We start from the raw sequence: 21,768 nt of genomic DNA on the forward strand, positions 1-21,768 counted from the left end.
TAAAGTCCAACAGGTTTATTTGGTAGCAAATACCATTAGAAACATCCAGCTGTATGATTGGAACTGATGATCAGGACACAAATTTGATCACATTTTAAATTCAGCTCTGTTTACCCATTCGGTGGCAGTGTTTGGCACTGCTGCCTCACAGCGCCAGGGACTCGGGTTCAATTCTAGCCTTGGGTGACTGTCTGTGTGGAGTTTGCACGTTCTTCCTGTGTCTACATGGGTTTCCTCCGGGTGCTCCGGTTTCCTCCCAGGTTAGGTGGATTGGCCACGCTAAATTGCCCTTTAGTGTCTAAACATGTGTAGGTTAGGTGGATTGGTGGGGTAAATATGTGGGGTTATAGGGATAGGGCCTGGGTACGATGCTCTGTTGGTGAGTCAGCGCAGACTCGATGGGCCAAATGGCTTCCTTCTGTACAGTAGGGATTCTATGAAATCAGTTTCTGAATTGATAGCTCTTGCTCAGATACACGAAATGTAGAAGCAACTGCTATTAAGAGCTAATGATATTGTCCCTTCATCCCAAGCTCCACATGGGGATTAGACATCATCCATTAAACCTCTCAGTTTGTGACATTAATTGCTCTAATTGCCAGTCTGCGCACAACATCAACGTCTGCTGGTGTGCCTGTTCCGACTTGAAGGCAGACCCTCTGAGGAGCGTGACTGTAAAACTATATCCTCAGTTTACAGCTACTTACGGAGGATGGAGGTAATCGTCTGTCAGCTCCAAGTTATCATCGTAGCCGAACTTCCGTAGAACGGTCCAGGTGGTTTCGTGTCTTCCTCGTTGGATAAACAACATGTTCAAGAACAGGAAACCTGGGAGGGGGAGGGTGGGGGCGTGGACAGGTTTAGTAAGATGGGAGCAGCGTGCCTGTTTAAATCAGAGACCATCACTACCTCATTTACTGAAGAGCAAAATGTCATGGCCTGGCACTCTGCACGACACATTGTAGTTCAGACACAAACTAACCAGGGCACAGTGAGGGTTCCCTCAAGCTGTTCACACAAAACACAATCACAACTGTGCTGCTTTGAATAAGAAGTTGGGAGGAGGGGGACGTGAGGTTGAAGTAGGGTAGAGGGGTGCGTTGAGGAGAGAAGCTGTGAACTGTGCTGTCAGAATGGCTGAGCGGGCGGGACCTTCATCAGTTAATTTTCACAGAGCCTTCAAGTTCAATACAGCTGTGTTATTTGGAAGCCATGATGTGGAGATGCCGGCGTTGGGACAGAGGTAAGCACAGTAAGAAGTCTCACAACACCAGGTTAAAAATCCAACAGGTTTATTTGGAATCACGAGCTTTCGGAGCGCTGCTCCTTCATCAGGTGAGTGCTCAACAGATGAAGGAGCGGCGCTCTGAAAGCTCGTGATTCCAAACAAACCTGTCGGACTTTAACCTGGTGTTGTGAGACTTCTTACCGTGTCACTTGGAGATAATGGTGACTCTCTAGAGCCTATTCCTGCATTATTGTCTTCAGGAAATGTTTTATTGCTAGTTATTACAAATAATTATCAACATTTATTTTAAATATTGAATAGACAGCCATTGAGCCTGAACCCGCCCTCTGAAAGAGCTATCCAATCACTTCACTTCACTCATCTTTTCCCATAGCCCTGCAAATTCTCCCTTTTTAAAAATAAAAGTTCTCCCTACAGGTCGGACAGGGTCATACACACCTCATTCAGGAGAGAATTCTCCAAGAATGGGAGCTCACATCTTATTTGCTAGTCTATTCTGAGGAGTGAATTTCTTTCGACTCCATGAATCAGATATGGTTCAGGTCCACTCCACAAGCCTCAGTCTGAGACTGAGGACTGCAAACCTCCCCAAGCCCTTTGACGGAAAGTTAATATCTAAATAGGAAACTACGCTATATCAATCATAAACCACTTACCACTTAAAGTCAGCCCATCGTCCAGAATTCCATCAGACATGTTTTTCCAGACTACAGATTTCACATCTTCTAAAGCTTGTGGTGATAAGGGGTTCCTGAAACAGTATTTCTGAATGAAGAAATCAGAAAGTATGTGGTGAGGTCAAATCTGTGAGGTGGATTAGCTCCTGAAACACTTGGCCTCAGTGTGGGGTGTCTGTTTGCATTTACTGTTACAGTACCTGGTACCTGCACAGTCCCTGATCCGGTCTCCATCACATCTGGTGGGATTCCTACATTTACTTGCCCATTCTCCATTGCATATACTGGAGTTCCTACTCACTCTCTGGTCCAATCACTATTGCAACACCTCAATCCTACATTACAGCTTGGTGGCACAGTGGTTAGCACTGCTGCCTCACAGTGCCAGGGATCTGGATTTCATTTTGGCCTTGGGTGACTGTTTCTGTTTGCACGTTCTCCCCCTGTCTGCATCGGTTTCCTCCAGATGCTCCAGTTTCCTCCCACAGTCCAAAGATGTGGCGGTTAGGTGGCTTGGCCATGCTAAATTGCCCCTTAGTGTCCAAAGATATGTAGGTTAGGGGACTAGCGGGGTAAATATGTGGGATTGAGGTTACAGGATTGGGGGTAGAGGATTGGGGGTGGGTAAGATGCTCTATCAGAGAGTTGGTACAGATCTAATGGGCTGAATGGCCTCCTTCTGCATTGTAGGAATTCTATGTTCACATACATTGGGACCCAGTTAACCCACATCACCCACCTTCAGCCTCACAGTCTGAACTGCTTCAGTTACTAATCCAATTTCTGGGTACATTTCCACCCAAAGAAATCCCTTATCAAACCAACTCTTTAATTTAAGTCAATCAAATGAGTTCCTTTTTAAAGGTAACCTATGAAAAGGGACTGCAGGCTATAAAATCCCCTCTCATAGAACCTCACAGCTAGTCATTGGCCCATTAATTGGATCATCCAAATAGTCCCATTCTCTTGTACTTTGGCCATAGACCTTCAAATCCGTCTTACTCAGTTCCTTTTCAGAGTTGCTACTGAAGCTGCTTCCACCAGCCTTTCAAGCAGCGCACAGCACATCACAACAGTTCACTCTAAAAACATCCTCCTCCCCACCCTTTCGCCAATGATTTTGAAAGGGTAGCCTGGGAAACTGCTGTACAGTAAAATCTAGTAATCAATTAGTTTTAAAACAATTTGGAGAAAATATTGGCAAATCTAACTCTCTACACACCTAGAGTTGTAAAGCTGTAGAATTCAATACGGAGGGAAGGGGTCACAAAGCAGTGGACGAGGGACAAAAGGGGTCGAACCGGGGATAATGAGGGCCTTTCACACAAAGTTGTGAGGCTGCAGAATTCAATTCCGGATTAGTGACCGAGGTTGAAACCGTCAACTTTCAAGATCAGGTTGAGGAGAGAAAAAGGGGTTGAGGGACGTGGGAACAGAGTGAGTAAATCAGACGAGGATTATTGGCTCATGTGAAGGGTAAACATTAACATGGCTTGGAAAGGTCGGACTGTTGGCTTTCTTGTTGTAATGTCTCTGTATTCTATGTGTAATAGGATCCTTACTGAGGTAAATAAAATATTAAATGGCATTGATAAAATCAAGACAGATTAAATGATAAAAGTTTAAGTTATAAACAAACATAACAAAAGATTTTTAGTCAGAGTCATTTGTTTTAGAACAACTTGTGAAGAACAGGAATAGGGCCAAAAATATTCAGAATATTGATGCTCTAATCATGGCTGAGTTTGAATATTGAGAGACAAGGTTCATCCTGACTGTTATAGAAGCAGCACAAAGTATATTAAGTTAACACAGTGCATTGGCCATTTGAACAATTACCTGAAAGAAGTTCATTTCTGTGTCGTTGAGAATCCCATCATTGTCCAGGTCGGAGATGTTGAAAATCCGAGTCAGGGCTTGAACACACGAAGGTTTCAACTAAAACACACACAGCTTCATCAGTCAGGGACAAATGAGCAATTTCACTGAGGTCAAATGCAGCCTGACCCCTTAAAACAATATTTGCCAGGTAAAGGCTAGAAAAGCATCGGCTGCAGATGTGCTAAGTAATTAGAGCCACACAAGTTTGAGGAACAAAAATAGTAACGCAGAAGCCTTCATTTGGCTGTGATTCATTTCAGATAAATCAGTGTGCTTTCCCTATGCACTTTTAGATGTTTTCTGGCTGAGATACAGGCAATTATCATTACTGTGCCAACAATATGAGAGAGTGGCCTTTAATAAAAAATTAATTCTCTCAGTATGGGAGGCACTGGCATTTCTTACCCAAACCTTGTTACTCTGAGAAGGTGGCACTGATGGGCCTTCTTCTTGAACCACTGCATTTGTTGTAGCAGTTTGATACAACTGGGGAGTGCTAGAACATTTCGGAGGGCAGTTAGGAATCAGGCACATCAGTATGGGACAGAGACACACATGGCCCAGGCCAAGTAAGGATAGCAGGTTTCCTTCCCTAAAGGTTCCCTAAAGTTAACCAATTAGGGTTAAGACAATTGGACAGCTTCATAGCCACTTTTACTCTTAAATTCTATAGTTTTTACAAAAAATTCCAAAATTGCCACAGTGAGATTTGAATTCATTATCTCTGTAATGTACAAGGTTTTGGATTCCAGTTTTCCCTCTCTCTCACCAACTAGGTAGGCCAGTGCTCACAGGCTAAAAGCAGCTCTGAAGCCAGTAACAGCCCCCGGAACGGTCTAACGTACCACTGGTGAAACATGGAGACCAGAAGGTCCCAGGTTCAATAAATGCAAGTATTTTCCTTAAAACATACAGCCACAGTGATAAAGCATCTTTTACCTCAGGGCATCCCAAGGTCACTCTCAGGTTGGCAGACTACGACTAGTGGATTAATGCATGCTCCTCAGCTAATCACAATCTATATCAATAATTTGGATGTGGGGATCAAATAATACTTCGAAGTTTGCTAATGACACAAAACTTGGTGGGAATGTGAGTTCTCAGGAGCAGGCTCAGTGAGTGGACAAAAACATGGCAGATGGATTATAATGTGGAGAAATGTGCAATTATCCACTTTGGTAGGAAAAACAAAAATGCACAGTATTTCTTAAATGGTGCAAGATTGGAAGTGTTGATGTCCAAAGGGACCTGGGTGTCCTTGTTCAAAAGTCACTGAAAGCTAACATACAGGTACAGCAAGCAATTAGAAAGGCAAATGGTATGCTGGCCTTTATTGCAAGAGGATTTGAGAAGTCTTGCTGCATAAGAGCCTTGGTGAGCCTGAGTATTGTGGACAGTTTTGGTCTCAGAGAGAGAAACCCTACAGTGCAGAAAGAGGCCATTCGGCCCATCGAGTCTGCACCAACCACAATCCCACCCAGGCCCTACCCCCATATCCCTTCATATTTTACCCGCTAATCCCTCTCATCTACGCATCCCAGAACACTAAGGGGCAATTTTTTTTTTAGCATAGCCAATCAACCTAACCCGCACATCTTTGGACTGTGGGAGGAAACCGGAGCACCCGGAGGAAACCCACGCAGACGCGAGCTGTGAAGCAGCAGTGCGAACCACTGTGCTACCGTGCCGCCGTCTCCTTACCCAAGGATGGATATATTTGCCCTAGAGAGAGTGCAACAAAAGTTAATCAGACTGATCCCTGGGATGATAGGATTGTTCTATGAGGAGAGAGAGCCTTTATTGTCTCGAGCTTAGAGGAAGGAGAGGTGATCTTGTTGAAGCATACAAAATTTTTATAGGGCTCAACAGGGTGGATGGGGAGGAATTTCTTCATTCAGAGGGTGGTGAATTTTTGGAATTCTCTAGCCCAGGTGGCTGCGGAGGCTCAGTCATTGAGTATGTTTGAGAGAAATTGAAAGATTTCTAGATATTAAGGACATCAAGGGATATGGGGATAGCGTGGGAAAACGGCACCGAGATGAAAAATCAGCAGTGCTCCTCTAAATGTTTCTCAAGTGTTGTGAGGGTTCTCACCTCTACCACCCTTTCAGACAGAGAGTTCCAGATTCCTACCACTCTCTGGATGAAAAACTTTTCCTCAGATACCCTCTAAATCTCTTGTCATTACCTGAAATCAATGCCCCCTGGTTTTTGAACCTTCTATTAGGGGAAAAAGTTTATCCTGAACTCATCTATCTGTGTCCCTCATGATGTTGTACAGCTCAATCAGGTCCCCCTTCAGCCTTCTCTGCTCCAAGGAAAACACCCCCAGCCTGGCCAGCCTCTCTTCATAGCTGATATTTGTAAGTGTTGGCTGAGGGATAAATATGGGCCAGGACACCAAGAGAACTTTGCTGCTGCTCTTTGCATGGTGGTGGGGAATCTTTTACAGCCACTCAAGGAGGCAGGCAGGGCTTTGCTTTAACACCTCATTCAAAAGACAACACCTTCACCATTTTATTGGCTTGAGGTTGCATTTGTTTGGTGGCATGTACTATCAGCCAAAGCAGCATACGGGCAGTGCACAAAACAGCGTGGCGAAAGGGCACATAGCTCTGTCCAAAGTAAAGTAGGGTTACTGCATTGTGCTGCTGTTACCTGTTTATCTTCCGGATTGTAAAGGGGTGCAGTTGGGTGCAGAACAGCCTTCTGTGCATAGAAGAACAGCTCGGAAATATTCTTCAGATTCTTAGCAGAACACTGCGTGAGACAAAGAAACATAATGTGTGAAACCGTGGTATGGGAAGGGTGAGAGAGAGAGAGAGGGAGGGTGGGGGGGGGAGAGATAGGACACAGGTAGATCCAGAAGGGCATCGTCAAGAAACTCTTCCCAGCATCCTCCCCTGCTGCCCATTAAGCAAGTGTGAATCTGGCAAACTGACTGAAGTGAGACACATCACCAATAACCTACTGAGATAAGAATTCAAAATGAGAAATCTGCGTTCTAGTCTCTCACGATGAAACCAACTGGACATCATGGGCACTGGTTACTGGGAGTGGTTTACTGCCTTTTAATGGGTGGGAAGGTGGAACCCGAAGATTTAAATTCACAGCAGCCTTTTACCAAACAGCTTGCAGCCACATGTTTGCATTTACCAAGTGGACACTAAGATGTCAGGATTATGGACAAAACTAGTTCATTCTGTCTTTTAAGGAAGGAAACCTGACATTCTTACCTGGTCTGGGCCTATATTTGATGTGGAGATGCCGGCGTTGGACTGGGGTAAACACAGTAAGAAGTTTAACAACACCAGGTTAAAGTCCAACAGGTTTATTTGGTAGCAAAATTTGGTAGGCTTTTGCTACCAAATAAACCTGTTGGACTTTAACCTGGTGTTGTTAAACTTCTTCCTATATTTGACTCCAGTCCAACACCAACATGGTTGACTCTTAACTGCGATCTGAAGTGGATGAGCAAGTCATGCGGTTAAAAGACCACCTTGTCAGAGCAACAGGGGAGGGGCAATAAATGCTATCCTTGCCAGTGGATTGAAGGGAGGATGAGCAAATTGACCATGGCACTGAGGAGGAGGAGGAGGAGGGGGGGGAGACAGCCTGCCTGATACCAGTGTTAAGGACATCTCTTCAGAGCTGGACAGAAAGTTGCAATGGGAGGGGAAAGATCCAGTTGTTATGGTCCACGTGGGTACTAATGACATGGATAGGGATAAGAAAGATGTTCAGTGCAGACAGTATGAGCAGCTAAGGGTCAAATTAAAAACAGCATCGCAAATGTAATAATCTCAGAATTATTTCCTCAGCTACAAGCAAATTTACATAGAAAAATAAGATCAGAGAAATGAATGCATGGCTCAAATAGTACTGTGGGAGAAATGGATTTCTGGTACCAGTACCGGGGAAAAAGGGAACTGTTCCATTGGGACCATAACGGGATCAGTGTCCTGTGAATTGAATTGAGTCGAGGCCACAAACAGATAAACCATGATCTTATTGAATGGCAGAACAGGCTCGAGGGGCTAAATGGCCTACTCCTCACAGCAGAGAACACACGTTTTTAAAAGTGTGTTTATAGTACTGGGGAGAATCAGAGATTTTCACATTGCATGTCTCACCTCCACACAGGTCTCAATTTCCATGAATTGGTTCATGATGGGTAGAATCGCTTCCATGGAGCTGGCTCCTTGCAGGTCTGATTTGTTACCCACCAGGATCACCGGAATTCTGGGAGAAACAAATGAGAAATCAAACAAAAGAGCTAGACTAAAAATAAACATTTGAAGCGACATGTGCCAGCAAAACAACTGGACCAGATCACCTATAGTCTCTGCAGCTCAATTACTGAAATTTCAGGCATGTCATTTCCCAAGACCCAACAAGGTCTTTACAAGAGTGAAATCAGAACAAATTGGACAGCAAAGCAGGTAATATTAGGGGAGGGAAAGAGTTGGGTTTTAAAGAGAAGATATGTGGGGTGGTTTAATGGGGAGAATTCCAGAATGGCACTGTACTCCTGAGGGGCAGAAAGACCTGCTCCTATTTCTATAATTACCACTATTCCTCTGGCACTGGGGAAGCACAGATTTCTTGCAGTCAAGCACAGAAAACATGGACTTACCTGTTGCCCTTTTCTGTACAGCCATTTACCAAAGGAATCCATTTACTCTGGATCTGGAAAACACCAGCAAGAAAACAGTTTGATACTTCCACCTGAGTACAACTAAACAATCGGGGTTAGAGAATGCTACATTAACCACATCAGTGAGAGTACGTTTAACCCATTTACCACAGCAAATGTCAGTGCTAGCTTCACTTGTTCTTGCATTCTCCATTAAACCCAGACTGAGTTGGATAAATTTTATTTCACCATTTGGGGATCAAATTGGCATTTTTATCCCGTTTTCAAAATATGTTCCCCATTTTCTTACACCCCAGTAATCACTTTGAAAAGATTTATATCTTAATTGGGAAAGTGTGTAAAGCCCCACACTAATCGTTACATTCTTGGAATATTATATATAGGCTGGAACAGTAATCTGCGAGTGTATTCTGCTCCACAGTTAGGATGGTGGCTAAGGCAGTGAGTTCAAAACCCACCATGAAATTCAATTCAACAAATAGCATTAGTGACTAGAGTAACCCCATATAACAACCCAACTAGTTCACTGATGTCCTTTGCGAAAGGGAACCTCATCTAGGCTGCTAGTCAAACCACACACTGGCGTACTCAGTTTTGATTCAGGTGCCAACCAGCAAGTTATCAGGTTTATTCAATTAAATTTGCCAGGATAGGATGTGAACTCAGGATACCTGGGTCGCTAAACCAGTAACATAGGAACTAAACTACCATCCCGTGCATTTCTATATTGCCTTTCATAATTTCAGCAAGTCCCAAAGTGTTTTAAACCCAATGAAGTACTTTAGAAGTGTGTCATCGTTGTAGGAAATGTGGCAGCCAATTTGTGCACAGCAAGCTCCCAAAAACAATGAGATAATGACAAGACAATCTGTTTCATTGATGTTGGTTAAGGGATAAATATTGGTCAATATATCAGGGAAAACTCTCCTGCATTTTTTCGAAAGAGCGATTGTGGGATCTGTTATTTCTACCTGAGAGCAGACAGGATCTTGGTTTAAATTTCATCTGAAGGGCGGCACCTCCCTTAGTGCAGCACTAATTGTATCAGCCTTACATCTCTGGAGAAGAACTTAAACACTCTCTTAGAGGGCAGTTCTGAGAAAGACATGCTTAAGTGAGGAGCTGAAGGAAATCAGCATTAGAGAAATGGTTTTGGGGAGATTGATGGGATTGAAGGTGGATAAATCTCCAGGTCCTGATAATCTTCATCCCAGAGTACTTAAAGAAGTGGCCCTGGTAACAGTAGATCCATTGGTGGTGGACTCTGGACTGGTTCCTACAGATTGGAGGATAGCTAATGTAAGCCCACTATTCAAAAAGGGAGGGAGAGAGAAAACAGGGAATTATAGACCAGTGAGCCTAACATTGGTACTGGGGAAGTTGCTAAGAATCCATTATCAAGGATTTCATAACTCAGCATTTGGAAGGCAGTGGTATAATCAGACAAAGTCAGCATGGATTTACAAAAGGGAAATCGTGCTTGATGAATCTATTGGAATTCTTTAAGGAGTAACTAGTAGAGTTGACCGAGGAGAACCAGTGGATGTAGTTTATTAAGACTTTCAGAAGTCTTTTGACAAGGTCTCACAGAACAGATTACTATGTAAAGTTAAAGCACATGGGATTGAAGGTGATGTCTTAAAATGGATAGAAAGCTGATTGGCAAATAGGAAGCAAAGAGTTGGCATAAATGGGCCTTTTTCCGTTTGGCAGTCAGTGACTAGTGGGGTACTGCAGGGATCTGTGCTAGGACCCCAACTGTTCACATTATATATTAATGATTTGGAAGAGGGAACCAAATGTATTATCTCCAAATTTGATGATGATACAAAGTTTTGGGGGGGGGGGGGGGGGGGGTGAGAAGCGAGGAGGATGCAGAGATGCTTCAGTGTGATTTGGACAGGCTGAGTGTGTGGGCATCTGCATGGCAGATGCAGTATAATGTGGATAAATGTGAGGTTATCCATTTTGGTAGCAATAATAGGAAGAGAGATTATTATTTGAATGGGTGTAAATTGAGAGAGGTGGATACTCAGCGAGACCTTGGTGTCCTCGTGCATCAGTCGCTAAAAGTGTGCAGGTGCAGCAGGCAGTAAAGAAGGCAAATGGTATGTTGGCCTTCATAGCCAGAGGATTTGAGTATACGGATAGGGATGTTTTGCCGCAACTGTACAGGGCATTGGTGAGGCCACACCTGGAGTATTGTGTGCAGTTTTGGTGTTCATATCTGAGGATGTCCTTGCTAGAGGGAGTACAGCAAAGGTTTACCAGGCTGATTCCTGGTACAGCAGGTCTGACATATGAGGAGAGACTAAATCGGTTAGGGTTATATTCACTGGAGTTTAGAAGAGGGAGAGGGGATCTCATAGAAACTTATAACATTCTAACAGGGTTAGAGAGAGTAGATTCAGCGAAAAATGTTCCCAATGGTGGGGGAGTCCAGAACTCGGGGTCATAGTTTGAGGATAAGGGGTAAACCTGTTAGAACTGAGGTGAGGAGAAATTTCTTCACCCAAAGAGTGGTGAATGTGTGGAATTCACTACCACAGAATGTATTAGAGGCCAAAACATTGTGTGATTTCAAGAAGAAATTAGATATAGCTCTAAAGGGATCAAGGAATATGGGGGGTGGCGGATATTGAATTCGATGATCGGCCATGATCAAAATAAATGGCGGAGCCGGCTCAAAGGGCCAAATGGCCTACTCCTGCTTCTAGTTTCTATGTTTCATAACAGTTGTTGTGGCTAACAACTGTGCCATGCTGACACCATAATATAGCGAGAAACACTAGCGTACATCTAACGCATGCAATACATTTACAGGACACAATTATTTCTATTGGTTAAGACGTAATGTTCCTGTAACTTCTGCCCTAGAGAAATAAAGAGCCTGCTCTGTGCATAAAATGCCACTGGCAGCTGCTAATCTGTCAGCTACCAGTGAAAGAAGCCTTTGACTAGGCTACAGCAGGCTCCACATGCCAAGAAGCTGACGCAGGGTAGCCTTGAAGCAGGGATTTAGGACAGTGATAATGCACAACAAAATTAAAATACAAACAAAAATCCTCAGTCATCTTGGTCGAGCAGGACTGAAATCCCCGACTGCGGTATTAATCTTGTGAAAGAATTGTCTTTGAGGAGGAGTTTTGTGTTGTGATGCAGCGAGAGAAACTGATATGAAACTAGTTTGTCTTGCAGGTTTAGATTACAATCTAAAACAGACCTCTGGAATGGATAACCTAGATTTCACTGCACACATGCTCCCAACACGAGTTCTAAAGTTAGAAATCGAGCACATCAGCAACAGTATATCAGGCAGATAGAGCATGTACCTCATTTATCAGTTATTGTCTCTCAGTGACAAGTATAAGGCAATGTTTAACAACTTTGCCAGCTCCCAGGTAACCACAAACATACATTCAACAGTTTCAGATCTCAGTTGTAACTCTCCATTCTTATATGTGCACATTTACAACACCAGGTTGATGACTAAAGCTGTGCTAACAAGGAACTATGCCACTCTGCAAGGACTCCAGAGCTTTGAAATCTCAGCAGGATGAGAAGTTTTTTTGGAACAGTGAGATGTCATGATCTGGAATGTGAAAGGATGGTGGAAGCAAATTCAATAGCCACTTTCAAAGGAGAATTGAAGAGGAAAGGATTGGCAGGGCAATGGGACCATGTGGATTTCTCTTTTAACAAGCCAACACAAGCAGAGTAGGCCAAATGACTCCTGTTCTGAGCTTTATCATTTTGATTCTATGATAAACCAGGCTGACATTCTCAGTGCAGTACAGAGGGAATTGTGCTGTCAGAGATGGCCTTTATCTGATGCAATATTAAACCAAGGCTCATCGACCATCTCAGTGGACAGAGAATGACAGAGAACATCTAGCCTTATCTTGTCTGTTCCGGCTCTGTTAATCACACTGCACCCATTCTCCCATAAACCCTGTATTAATCCCAATCTAATCCCTACTGCCCCACTTTCTCCCCATGCTCTGTATCAATCTAATCCCATTGCCCCTCTCTCTCACCTAAATCCTGTATCAATCCCAAATTTATCCCACTGCCCACTTTATTCCTGTAGCCCTGTTTAATCTCAAAATAATCCCACTGCCCACTTTCTCCCCATGCCCAGTAACAATCCCAAACTAATCTCACTGCTCCACTTTCTTCTCATGCCATGTATCAATCCTAAAATGATCCCTTTTCTTCAACTCCTTCAAATATTTATCCAAATTTCCTTTAACGGATGGTTCCCACACCAACTGCTCCCTGGGGCAAAACATTCCATGCCCCAGCAAATCTTTGTGCAAATTAATCTCTCCTAATGTCACTCTCAGTGATAATCCCCCCAACAATGATTCCCAACTAGTGGAAACAATCTCTATTCATTCTAAAACTTCTAGTTTTAAAAAATCTCTACCAAATCACCTCTTTGTCTTCCCTGATCTAGTGGGAACAGCCCCAGTATCACAAGCTCTGCTTACAATTATAATTCCCCATTACAAGCATCCTAGTGAATCAATGCTAAATGCTTACTAAGGCTTTATTAATATTTCTATAGTAGGGCACCCAAGTTGTCACCTAACCATTGCTTTGAGAAGTTTATCCTCATTTCTTTATAACTCTACTGATAAAAAAACAAATTATTTTTGGTTTATGGCTTTGTTTACTATACAGGAGAAAGTTCGATTAGTCATCCGCTTCCTGAATGACCTCGGGCGTAAGGGGACTCGCTGTAAAATGACACAAGATGGTACAGTACCTTTTCGATGGTGCTTTCTTTATTTACATCATACACAACGCAAACCACATTTGCCTGAAAAGACAGAAGAAGAAGATTTAAGCACTTGGGGTATCAGCAGGAAATGCTTTGTTGTGGGTACTAGAACAACACTCAGGGACTGAGGAGTAGCACCTCCGATTCCGAAGCAGGAGAAGTGGAAGTTGAGTATAGTGAAGGAGAAGCAAGATGTAGCACACACCATGCTATGCAACAGTGAACAATCCGGACCCGACCTTCCAACTCACAGTCTGTACTATTGTTACCGATCAGTGCCTTTGGGCTAACAATCCTGATCATTATGAGTGGCAGGTACAGACAGGGTCAGTAGAGCAATGATGGCCCCAGCTTTTTCAGAGAAGCACTGGTGAAAAAGATAAAGACGAATCATTCACTGTCTCTCCCAAACAGAGGTGAGCACAGTAATGCATCGTGACCAGTGCAATGTTCCCCATTCTTCAAGGATGGTTGCAAATCAATTTTTCCCTCCTTGACCTGAATAGACGTGTTGTCTTTTTGAAGTTCTACATGACAGCCAAAGGACTGAGCATAGTGATTAATGGTGGCACCTGCCATGAATCTGGGAGGTTCTTACCCGATTAATCTCATCCTGGAGCTCGTCATCTGTCTGCTCTGATGCTGCAAGCAAACAAAGTAGGTTATACACTTTACGCAAACACACACGTTTCACGACTGCCTGGTGCCAATAACATGCACCAAACCTGCACTGGGAAAAGCACCATCACATCTCTCTCAAGAACCGGGTCAATTAGGTTACCAAGCAGGGTCTGGGGGCTCTCTCTATGGTCCAGTTGGCTGGCTCACATTAGGAGTTTAATCTTCGGGCTGTGCCATGTTAGCTGATTGAAGCTGAGACAGAGATCAGGGCTAGGAAAGGGTGGGCAGAGGGAACAGGATTCCTGCTTGTGATAATTATCAAGCATTGGGCTAATGTTCATCATCCTTGAATAATGTAGCCTCACACACTGTCCAGGCTCAAACATGAAGAATAGCCACTTGGGATTGTATCCCAAAATGTAACAGCCAGTTGTACTGTAGGAAAAGGACACAGTTAATTTGCAAACAGCAAGTTGACAGGTACAGCAATGAGATCATCTGTGTTTAGTGCTGTTAGTTGAGGGATAAACATTGTTCAGGAGACTGATATAAGGGACTATCTGGAAACACCTGCCAAATGTGCAGTTGGAGATGCGGCTTTAGGATTGGGTTTATCAGCCACACAAGGACCCACAGAACCCATGACCAGTGACACAGAGTTTCTTCATTAGCAAGTGATCACCAAAGAGTGAGGGACTAAGACTCACACTGTATATTTTTATAAAATATATATCGATATGCTCATTGCTATTTATAAATTTTAAAAACTGAACAAAGACCATTAAAATGGCTGAATCAATACCTGTCCAACCACTGGACAAAAGAAGCTACCTAGCAGTTTTGGAGAAAATCTGCACTTTGTTATCCCGGAGGAGACACTAACAACCACCTCTGGGCTGTACAGCCCAACTTTTAAAAAATCTATAGAAAGGCCATCTGCATTTAATAACCTAGTTTGGCCAGGAGGAGATGGATCGTCTCAGACAAAATCCCCACAACCTTCCTTTCAACTCCTAATGGCTGAGGCACTTAACAGTCTTCAGAATCCAGATGATGGATACACATCCTTTGTCAAAGGCCTGATGGAGAGGTGGGAGTCATTCTTGTGGAACCAGTAACATTGCCTTCCTGATCTGCATAGATCAGTCTTCTGTTTACCATCTAACAAGCAGCATCACAGACAAGCTCTATCTAGCTGAAATACCTGGCCTCCATCTATCCTGCTTCTGCTGGAAATGTGGTACCTTCATCTACAAGACTGATTCATCTCTGCATGCCGGACTCAAACTGTGAAGTCAATACCACTGGAAAAATGAATCGTCCAGCATCGGTTTTCAACCTACTGGTCTCAGTTAAGGAATACCTCACTGGATTCTGGAACTCATGTGAACCAACATTCAGTTTTTCTGTGATCTCTGTACTGTAAAACCTTCTTTTCATTCTCTCTCTCTTTACTGAATGAGTGTGGAGGCAATGTTGTGACTCTCCTTTCATGGTTTGAATGTGTGCAATAAACTAATCTTCGGGGATTTTCACAGTAACTTCATTGCAGTGTTGATGTAAGCCCACTTATGACACCAATAAATAAACTTATAAAACTTTTGAATTCAACCTATCTCCAGTTTGCTGTGGGTTCATTATTAGAAATTTGAACCGCACCAAAACCAAGGGGTTGGGAAAGATGCCATCACTTATAAAAAGGGAAACAAATTTTTAAAAAACCTTTGTGTTTGGATAGGTGGAGAGAGGAGAAATTAGTGCTGTTTAAATTAACCCCACTCCTGTCCATAACAGTGAGGAGAGAATTGCCCTGTTCTTCTTCAAAAGTGTCATGGTAATTTTTAAGTCCACTTGCAAGGGCAGACAGGCCTAAGTTTAACATTTCATCCAAAAGACAGCAGCTCTGAAAGTGCAGCACTCTCTCTGCACTGTACTGAAGTGTTATTTTGTACTCAAGTCTTTGGAGTGCACAACCTTTGAACTCAGAGACGAGAGTGCCACCAACTGAGCCTTGGCAGACATCATAAAATACTCAACTGCAACATAAAAGACATCATCACTCATTACAGTCCATGATGATTGTGCTCTTCTGAACCCAAGAGGAAGATCTCATACCTGAGTAATCGATAATGTGAGTGGGAATTCTCTCTGGAGTGACGTCTGCAGGAATGGTGATTTCCTCGGCACGTGCTGGCACCTAATGACAAACCATAAATACAGGAAATCGTTTGAACATTTACAAGTGAGAGAGTCAATCAACTCTGTGCCCGCCAACCCTGCACCGAGGATATGAGCAACCCTAGTATAAAGAGATAGTCACAGTGACCAGCACTTGCCACAGTATGAAATTTATTTCAGCAATGCGACGACCTCTGGTTCCTTAAATCAAGTAACTCAGTGCCCATTTTCACCAACTATCTGGATGCAGCAGCAAGTCTGATCTGACCAGTGAACAAGAAGATTCTGTTTAAGAAAGTGAAATTCTTTCCTCTGAAACTGTATACATTGAGTCAGATCACCAGCTGCTGATGGAGGGGCTGTGAGGAAGCCATGGAGATGTCCTTTGTGGCCTGCCGCACCCTGAGGGCAGAGGTGGCCATTCCAATCCCAGGAGGGAACCAGCTGAATAGAAATGTCCTGAATATTGTTTGAATCACACTCTGATAAGCCAAAATAAATAACATGCCGCCGTGTAATACACAGTATAAGACTGTGTAATCTCAGAGAGTAAATATGAAGAGTACGTAGCTCAGCCTCTTGCATTCAAACACCAGACAAGTTGCTCTTGGGACGGAAATGCAGAACCTTATCAGCAATCACGCATTTACAAGTGTAGAAAATGTGAACACAGCTAGGATAGGATATCTTACAAAATAAGGAAGCTCCCACTCCAGATCTTCCCCCAAAGCCAGTGACTCTTGCTGGGGTACTCAACCAAGTTCCTTGGGTGCTGGCTGCTTCTGACATCTTGTGTTAATGACTACTTTTCATATGGGGATGTTTGCTGATGATTACACATTGTTCAGTACCCAGGCTGAGGCTGATCCCCCTCACCCCCCGCCAGTCAATATCCTGGGGTCACCATTGATCAGAAACGTAACTGGATCAATCATAAAAGCACTGTGGCTACAACAACAGATTAAGGCTGAGAATTCAGTGGTGAGTAACTCACCTCCTAACTCCCCAAAGGCCATCCACCATCTACTAGGAAAAGGACAGGAGTGCGTTATTGACTTGTGTGGTCTCTCCTTTACTATGATTAGGATGTTTCTGTAAGATGTTTCTGTAAGATGTGTGTTTCACCTTTTCCTCAATAGTAATTTTTCTTGGTTTAAAACAAATTCCAGCAGCAGGCCTTTCGGTGATTTTTAAAATAAGTTTTTTATTTTCACACACATTTTCCCTGGATGATTGAAACACAACAGACAGAATTTTCCCAAAATAATGCAGAGTGTCACAGCGGGTGGGAAAAATGGCGTTAAAGCCACTGATACCAATGGCAGCTTTCTCTGCCAAATTGTTAGTCTGACAAAGCATAAAAAGGCAAGGGGCAGGTGTCACAGCTTAACACTGGGTGACAAGGGCTCTGATTGTTTTGTAAAGATCGCCCCAGTATATTAAAAATAGAAAGTCCATTAAAAATGTCTGTGTGGAGTTTGCACATTCTCCTCGTGTCTGCGTGGGTTTCCTCCGGGTGCTCCGGTTTCCTCCCACAGTCCAAAGATGTGCGGGTTAGGTTGATTGGCCATGCTAAAATTGCCCCTTAGTGTCCTGAGATGCGTTGGTTAGAGGGATTAGCGGGTAAATATGTAGGGATATGGGGGTAGGGCCTGGGTGGGATTGTGGTCGGTGCAGACTCGATGGGCCAAATGGCCTCTTTCTGCATTGTAGGGTTTCTATGATTCTATGATAGAACACCCCACCCCCATGCAACACAGGGGACAGTGCCAGGGGGCAGTGTCAGGGCTTGATCCTCTTCCGAGTGATGCACTTACTGGAGTTCCTGACAGGTTCTGCTCACCAGATGCAAGTTGAGAAAGAATTCACATTGATGTGAATGGATAATGTAACAGGGTGGGGGAGGGTTGTCAGGTGTAGATGCTAATTTATTCCAAAGGAGATCCCAACATTGAATGTCAAGATTCCCATATGCACTGGCTGGGGGCAGGGACAATCACAACACGCCTTTACATCAGCGTGAAGTGCTATTTGGGCCCCTCGCAGGATTTTCTGCTCCCACTGCCGATCCCAAAAATGGGAGCGGAAAACTCCCCCCAACATCTCACTCACACTCTTCTTCAGCGATCACTCGCCAATGGGTGTGATTGTCCACCTATGAAACTCCGTGTCGCTGGCCATGGGTTCTGTGGGTCCTGGCATTGCTGATGAGCTCGATCCTACACTCTCACCTCCAACCGCACATTTGGTTGGTGGAAGTTTCCGGGAGGTGGAATTGGTCCTTGGACTCTAGATCCTTGGCGTTATCACACACACAAAGGTTAGATACAGGTGAAATTAAAACCCCAGTTATAAATTGCATTTTTATAATTCAGTCTTCATATCGATGTAAGCCTGTTGTCTTCTGGGTTGAGTTGATCCTTTACTTGGAGTGAAGGTCTTTTAGAAATAAAGGATTCTCATGAAGCCTCTTGTAGGCAAATAGCCAGGAAGTTGCTTCTCAGGTGGACTTGGGAAGCTGGACAAGCTCAGTATTCTGGCTTTCAGGCTATGATGGCTCAGCTGTTTCCTGGTGCTTCAGATGGTTCTCTCAAACACATGGAAATTTGTGTTGTTCTGGGAGTATTATCCTGCAGTCCCTGACAGTTCATTTCAATCACATAACAGCAGGGTTAACCCTTCTGAGGTCCCAGCCCACCACTTTCATCTCTGTCCCCACTTGAGCTCAGATAGTCTCCTTTGTTCAAAATGGCACTCTGAGATCCACAGTCTAAAGATTTCATATTCCTCAAATACTGGTTAATCTTTACACTTTAAGGTTTTTAAATTTCATGGGTGGTTGTAAAGTACTCGTATTCTGGTCTAGATTTAACTAAATATCGGCCGCAGAATTGTCCACAGTTCAAATGTCCATAGTCATATGTTAAGTTGCAGCCATCTTAAGAGTTTGTGACCATTTTCCTAAAGTATGATCTTACAGTCTGTAACATCCAACATCCTCATGCTTCTACTGAGCATGACACGGTGAGGAAATGCTCTCCATTTGCCTGGAAGCTCCAGGCATTCAAGAATACCATCCAGGACATAATAGCCTGCTTTACTGGCAAGCCATCCACCACCTTAAATCCTCCCTCCTTCTATCACTGGCACACAGTGGCAGTAGTGACTGCGGGAGGGAGTACCAGATAATAGCCACTACCTCTGGACCACATACTTTAGTAACAGCTGAAAGTCCCCAGATGAGGTGGGAAAGAAAAATGGTGGAAGGTGTGTATGTGTGTATAAACCTTGACTCACCTCCTCAGGAAACTCCTCGCTTACCAGGGACATGATCAGTGATGTTTTGCCAACTTTAGCTGCATACATGGACAGAAGAGAGGTATCAATTGCAGGACCCGTGAACGGTGTATTCTGCTAAGCACAGTTTAAGCTTTCACGGCAGGCATTTTAAACCTCGATTTAGACCCAGCACATCCACAATAAACTTATTACACTTATTTTTGGGCTTCCCCCAGGATTCACAAGGGCAAATTACTGAGACAGATAGACCTGTATTTATATATTGTTTTTCACATCCTCAGCATGTCCCAAGGCATTTTACAACCAACTTGAACCTGTTTGAAATGGAGTCACTGTTATGCCAGAGGCCAGGAATGGCCAGGTTTGTGGTTGTGGTGGAAGTGCGGGATGTTTCAATTAACTTCAGCCCTGATGAACTAACAAAGAGAAAAGGCGTGTCGGGTTATAGAGATTCTCGCCTCTGATCAAAGTCAATGAACAGAATTGGAAACTGTGGGAGAAAATCAAGAACCCGATGGGTGCATGTCTGTAATCCTCATTAGAATTTGCCATGTCAAATGTGACAATATAACTACAGGTTGTAATCATTAGATGTCACTGTGGAATGAGATATAATCGCCCAAATCCACCATCATCATCTTGTGTATAAAAAGGAGCAAAATCAATGACAAACAGGCAATAGCTATTTACAATTTTTTTAACATTTAATTTTCTCAAGATTGAGAGAGATTTAGTTAGGAAGAACATGGAGACACAATATAAAATAAATACAATTTTAAAGGTGGGGTGGAGGAGCAGAGGGATTTGGGTATACATATGTACAAGTCATTGAAGTTTGCAGGACAGGTCGAGAGGGCAGTTAATAAAGCATACAGTATTCTACACTTTGTTAATAGGAGCACAGAGTATCAGAGCAAGGAGGTCACGTTGAAATTGTATAAGTCACTAATTCGGTTTCAGCTGGAGTATTGCACCTTATGAAGGATGTGAAGGCTTTAAAGAAGGTGCAGAAAGATTCCCAAGAATGGTTCACTTGTAAAGGTAGATTGGAGAAGTCAGGACTTTTTTCCCTTGGAGAAAAGAAGGCTAAGAGGAAATTTGATAGAGGTATCCAAAATCATGAAGGTTCTTGACGGAGTAGATAGAAAGTGTTTCCCACTCGTGAAAGGATCGAGAATGAAGGGGGGAGAAAAGCAAATTACTGCGGATGCTGGAATCTGAAACCAAAGGAGAAAACGCTGGAAAATCTCAGCAGGTCTGGCAGCATTTGTAAGGAGAGAAAAGAGCTGACGTTTCGAGTCTAGATGACCCTTTGTCAAAGAGAATGAAAGGGGATGGATGTAAAGTGATTGAAAAAAAACTTTTCAGGCAGAGAGTGATTAAAATCTGGAATGTACTGCCCGAGTGTGTGGTCCAAATGAAGCATTCAACTGGGAACTGGACTGTTATCTGAAAAGGAAGAATGTGCAGGGTTATGGGAAGAAGTTGGGAGAATGGTACTAAGTGAGCTGCTCGTTGGGTGATTTGGAGCAGACGAGATGAGGCAAATTGCCTCCTTCTGCACTGTAATAATTGTGAGAGAGCAATGTTGGTACCACTGAAAGACAACATTATCAGTGCGTTTCATATTACGCAAGTATTAAACAGAGCTGTAATTTAATAAAAGGGGAGGCTGAGGGCACGGGAAGCTCTCGAGTGGAGACAATCCACAAAGTATTACACTAAAAATCATACCTTAATACCCCCCCCCAGTCCCTCCCCTATCTCTGTCCCCCATACTCCCGCTCCACTCTCTGTGTTACTCACGTTCTCCCACCAGCAGTATCCTCACATCTTCCCTCATGTTCACACTCTCCGACCCACCCCCCCCACCGATAACCAGTGCGTTAAGGTCGGTTGATCGGTGTAACCGGAGCCCAGTCACAATCGATTGACACCAATTCGGCTCCCGTGGCCCCGGCGCGCTCCGACCAGCCGAGCTCGGCAGCCTCCGGAGGGCGGCCGGCGGCCATTCGGCAACTTCCGGAGGGCGGCCGGCGGCCATTCGGCAACTTCCGCAGAGCATTCGGCAACCTCCGGAGGGCGGCCGGCGGCCATTCGGCAACTTCCGGAGAGCGGCCGGCGGCCATTCGGCAACTTCCGGTGAACGGCTGGCGGCCATTCGGCAACTTCCGGAGAGCAGCCGGCGGCCATTCGGCAACTTCCGGTGAACGGCCGGCGGCCTATCAGCAACTTCCGGAGAGCAGCCGGCGGCCATTCGGCAACTTCCGGAGAGCGGCCGGCAGCCATTCGGCAACCTCCGGCGAAGTTCGGAAAGAGGCCGGAATACAGATCTGGCAATCCCTGGGCAGAGGAGGAATTGTATTGTCCATTTTGGGAAGGATAACATTGGATCCCCATTCTCCAAATTTTAAAAACT

General features: G+C 44.0%; 1 protein-coding gene across 4 annotated transcripts in view; it reads right to left on the minus strand.

The window, feature by feature from the left end:
• The window catches only part of LOC144510738 (mitochondrial Rho GTPase 2-like), a 40,383-nt gene extending 19,041 nt beyond the window's left edge, over positions 1-21,342 (minus strand). For 3 of the 4 annotated variants that reach the window (XM_078240525.1, XM_078240524.1, XM_078240527.1), the window contains exons 1-11: positions 21,156-21,342; positions 19,347-19,405; positions 15,987-16,068; positions 13,849-13,892; positions 13,236-13,289; positions 8,444-8,496; positions 7,941-8,049; positions 6,466-6,567; positions 3,766-3,864; positions 1,906-2,014; positions 708-828 (exon numbers count right to left, since the gene is read on the minus strand). In XM_078240525.1, coding sequence (XP_078096651.1) covers positions 708-828; positions 1,906-2,014; positions 3,766-3,864; positions 6,466-6,567; positions 7,941-8,049; positions 8,444-8,496; positions 13,236-13,289; positions 13,849-13,892; positions 15,987-16,068; positions 19,347-19,405; positions 21,156-21,192 — 869 coding nt within the window. In that variant the 5' untranslated portion in view covers positions 21,193-21,342. Of the gene's footprint in view, positions 1-707; positions 829-1,905; positions 2,015-3,765; positions 3,865-6,465; positions 6,568-7,940; positions 8,050-8,443; positions 8,497-13,235; positions 13,290-13,848; positions 13,893-15,986; positions 16,069-19,346; positions 19,406-20,746; positions 20,793-21,155 lie in introns of those variants that run through there. The other variant, XM_078240526.1, reaches the window with a different exon arrangement.
• Positions 21,343-21,768: the final 426 nt, after the last annotated feature.

The sequence above is a fragment of the Mustelus asterias genome, chromosome 23 (genome assembly GCF_964213995.1).
Source record: "Mustelus asterias chromosome 23, sMusAst1.hap1.1, whole genome shotgun sequence".
NCBI lineage: Eukaryota > Metazoa > Chordata > Chondrichthyes > Carcharhiniformes > Triakidae > Mustelus > Mustelus asterias.